Below are 4245 nucleotides of genomic sequence, written 5' to 3'. Positions count from 1 at the left end.
TCCATTTTGATAAATTTTAAAAAATATTAAAAAAATATTATGCAACGGGATCTACAACGAAATAAACACGCTCTAGTAGATAAAATGAAAAACCAGACATATTTTGTGTGCAAGCAAAAACACATTTGACTGCGTGCCCCGTTTCAAACTCTACTTTACAAAACATAATTAAAAAAAACATACAGTACTATATATTATACAAAGTAATTGTACTTAAAGTTGTGTTCATTTAGTAAAGATAGAATTAATATGGAAGTTGATTGAAAACTGCTATCCATGCAAAAGAAATTTGCTAATTAATGTTCTGCAAAAGTTTCTTTATTACTTTGCTAATCTTTTCTGCATAATTAATGATTCTCTGATGCTCTGATTTTCTTTTATACTTTCTTGTGCTTTTCCTAACTCAATGACCATACATTGATTTTGTATGCAATATATACTGCATAATTAACTCATCCTAATATGCTTAACCATTTTCTTAACTCATAATCTAGCACTTAAATCATAGTTAACCTTGTATATATCAGTTCAAATCTTGCTGTCAATGAAAAAAAAGTAATCATTCAATGATTTTGTAAGTTTATCTTCAAAACCTTGCACTTGAACTTGGTTAAACTGTTACATATATGTATAAAGTATATACTGTAGTCTGCATTAAGAAATTCCCAGAACTTACAGTATTTTAATATAGAAAAGAAAAGGGTGAAGATGCATGTGTGAGTGTGAAGGTGTAAAATGAGAGAAGAGACAAAAATCCGTACAGTGATATGCATCAGAGAGAGAGAGAGAGAGAGAGAGAGAGAAGGTGTGGTTGGACAGCATAATGGACAGAGAAAAGGGTAAGGATAAGCTGAGAGATAGAGAGGGGCAGTTTGGATTGAGAATTAGTGTGAAAGGCACGAGACAAAAGGAGACCAATAAATGAATGAGAAGAGTAGAAAAAAAGGGTCAAGGGTTCATAACCCTCATGATCGTTACGTCGTTTTTCATTCTCTACTCCCAAAAATATACCAGAATTCCACGTTTTCTTCTCTTCTTCTTTCTACTTTCCTTCTCATTTCATAATTTCTCTCCCTAGACACCTTCACTTTTGTCCCATGTTACACCAACACCACACCAATCTCTCCATATCAACCAACTCATTTTCCAACAACAACGTTTTCTGCTTTATTACCATCCATATATACTATATGCATCAACTTTCTCTACTTTTCATTTCAAGTAGCTACGACTTACCATTTTTCTGTCTTCTCTTCATCACAAAAACCTCCTTGCATGCTACCTCTACACATTCTCACTTCATTTTCTTTGTTTTTGCTTTTTTCAACTTCAACACCATTCTACTATGCTCCATCGTTTCAATTCCCATTGCCAAGTGACAAGGGCTGATGGAGACAGATAAATAAATCTATTTAAAGCACTCCCACTTTATACAGATATAACACACCCCTTTCATTGTTTTAGCATATATTCTCTTTCATTACTTCTAATCTTGTATGTATATAAGCTCATAAAGCTATGGTACCCAGTAGCTTCATTCTGTGCTATTTATAACCTTTTTCTACCATCACCCTTGTGACCACTCAAAAGGGAGAGACCAAAAACCCTAGCCTTTTTGCTCTCATTGCCTCTACCAGAATGTGGATGGTTGGTGACAACGAAGGTGGTGAGTTCAGTATGGTTGATCATTCTTTCAATGGAAGGAAACTCAGGCCCCTCATGCCAAGGCCAATGATTTCTTCTAACACTGCACCACCAACAACCACTCTTAGCTTAACTCACCACCATGGCAATGATTTCCCTTCACAATATGATTATCACCATCTTGGTATTTATATAACTTCTCTCTTTCCCCAGTTTCTGTTAATATGCATTTGTTGTTTTGCCTTTTCTAATGCGTTGTTTTCGTTAGCCTCAGTGGCAGAACAAAACAAGAGAGAGCAGTTCAATGGTGCAGCACCTGTTGTGGTGAGCTCAAGGTGGAATCCAACCCGAGAGCAACTGAGAGCCCTTGAAGAGTTGTATAGAAGAGGAACAAGGACACCGTCTGCTGAGCAAATCCAACATATCACTTCACAGCTTAGAAGGTTTGGTAACATCGAAGGCAAGAATGTGTTCTATTGGTTTCAGAATCACAAAGCCAGGGAAAGGCAAAAACGTCGCCGCCAAATGGAATCAGAGGCTGAAACTCCTGAGAAGAAAGAGTCAGGTAACTTAGCATGACACCCTCATGCCATTCTCAATTAATCCATAATCATTTAGTCATAATTATGCAGTTTTGTTTGTTACAGATCGGTATTATGTGTCTAGATTTTCTTTTTCTTTTTCTTGTTCTGATTGTTGCTCATGTCATGTGTTGTTTTGTTTTTCCCTTTGTCCACAGCTGCAAGTAGGGCAGTTTTTGAAGTTAAACAGACCAAGAATTGGACACCCTCAACAAACTGCAGTACTGTTGCAGAGGTCTAATAATATTCCATGTCTAATATCCTGATTCTGCTATATATATATATATATGTGTGTGTGTGTGTAGATTTGTCTTGTTCATGGACTAATTTATAGTATCTATCTACCTCACCTTAGCCTTTTTGTTTGTTTGTTTTTTAACTTGGGATTTGCTTAATGGTAAAAAGTTTATAATCATATCCATTAAGTGGTGATTATTAGCATATGATTACTAGAGATGAAGTTGATGTTGGAAATATGTATATTATGGAAAGATCTGCACTAGGTATAGGGAAAGGACCCAACAAAAGCTTCGTTTGTTGGGAAATGAAAAGGGCCTAAAAGCTGAATTCCTTCCCTTCTGTCGGCTCTGCTGTTATGCAATTTAGCTTTGCTTTTGGGTCATGTGCTCATTCATGTCATTTAGGTCAGTAGTTTTAAGGGCATCCCGATATAATATTCTATCCGACTGACCAACTTTTGTGATGGAAAAGACAACCTTAGCCCTACTTTTATTTGACTTCTCTTTTAGACCATGCATGCACCCTTTAATTGAATGAACATAAATTTGAATCACAATAATTGTTTATGATAAAGTTCATATCAAAAACCGTGCAGTATTCACTTTAACATTATCTACGTATATATAAACTTCTATTGGTTGTGTTGTGTCTATTATATATATATATATATATATATATATACATATAGATTGTGTATATTAACAAGTATATTTTTCTAGGAACTTGGAGTGCTCAATTAAAATATGTGCTAGCCAATACCTTTTTCTCCTTTTTGTTTTCTGGTTTTGATTTTGGACATAGAGATAGATACTGTGGTTTTCAATTTGATGCGTTTGCATGGCTGCAATTCAAATCCACAGGAATCTGTTTCAACACAGAGGACTGCAAAAGCAGTGGCCGTAGAGAGTAGAACAGTTGGATGGTTCCAATTCGAGGAAGGGGAATTACAAGAAAGAAGAAACCTTTTGGAGAGGAATGCCACGTGGCATGTGATGCAGTTACCTTGTCCTTCTCCTGCTGCAGCTGTCACAGACCTCATAAACAGCCCTCCTAACACCTCTTCAGCTATTAGTATGGCTACTACAACAACTACAGTAACAACAACAAAAATGGACCCTAACCTCATAAAGACACATGATCTCAGCTTTTTCATTTCACCCCAGAGGGAAAACAGTGTTATATACTTAAGCAGTAGCAGTAGTACTAGCGAAGATGATAACTGTGTGGAGTCTCAAACCCTTCAGTTTTTCCCATTAAGGAGTGGTGGTGATGTTAGCAGTGACAACATGAGGGATAAAGAGACAGAGATATCAGCTTCAGCAATGAATTGCAATAACTTGACCCCAAGCCAGTTTTTTGAGTTCCTTCCTATGAAGGAGTAATATCAGAGACACATATGCTATGTTTGTAAAATGATGGGAATGTGTTTTGATGTTGTTGTTTTGTTGAAAAATGGCACTGCTTTTATTGTTAGTTGTTAGATGATGTTATGTTTCAAGGAATTGGTGCTGTAATATGACACTGACTTTGAATGAGGGTAATGTATTTTACCTTAAACTGCATTTGGACTATGTTGGTTGAATCAAAACTTAGTATTTGATTTTAAGACATGAAAATGGGAATAAGATGTGACAGAACAATTATGATTTTTGTTCTTTTCTTGCATTAATTTAATTCTGGTGGAGTAAGTAAACTTTATAGTGCGTTTACGACAAATTAAGAAATCACATCAATGAAAGAGAGTGAAAATCTTGTATTCAATTGAAAGTTATTTGCGTTT

At 35.6% G+C, this 4245-nt stretch overlaps 1 protein-coding gene across 1 annotated transcript; it reads left to right on the top strand.

Moving 5' to 3' along the window:
• The first annotated feature begins 1231 nt into the window (after window positions 1–1231).
• Window positions 1232–4045, top strand: LOC108345289 (WUSCHEL-related homeobox 1). Its single transcript, XM_017583880.2, has 4 exons — window positions 1232–1828; window positions 1913–2209; window positions 2384–2460; window positions 3326–4045. Exons 1-4 carry the CDS (start codon window positions 1639–1641, stop codon window positions 3845–3847), a joined length of 1086 nt encoding a protein of 361 aa, XP_017439369.1. The 5' UTR covers window positions 1232–1638; the 3' UTR covers window positions 3848–4045.
• Window positions 4046–4245: the final 200 nt, after the last annotated feature.

Source organism: Vigna angularis, chromosome 8 (genome assembly GCF_016808095.1).
Source record: "Vigna angularis cultivar LongXiaoDou No.4 chromosome 8, ASM1680809v1, whole genome shotgun sequence".
Lineage (NCBI taxonomy): Eukaryota > Viridiplantae > Streptophyta > Magnoliopsida > Fabales > Fabaceae > Vigna > Vigna angularis.
The sequence above is the reverse complement of the archived record's forward strand: the minus strand, read 5'-3'. Positions and strand labels throughout refer to the sequence as shown.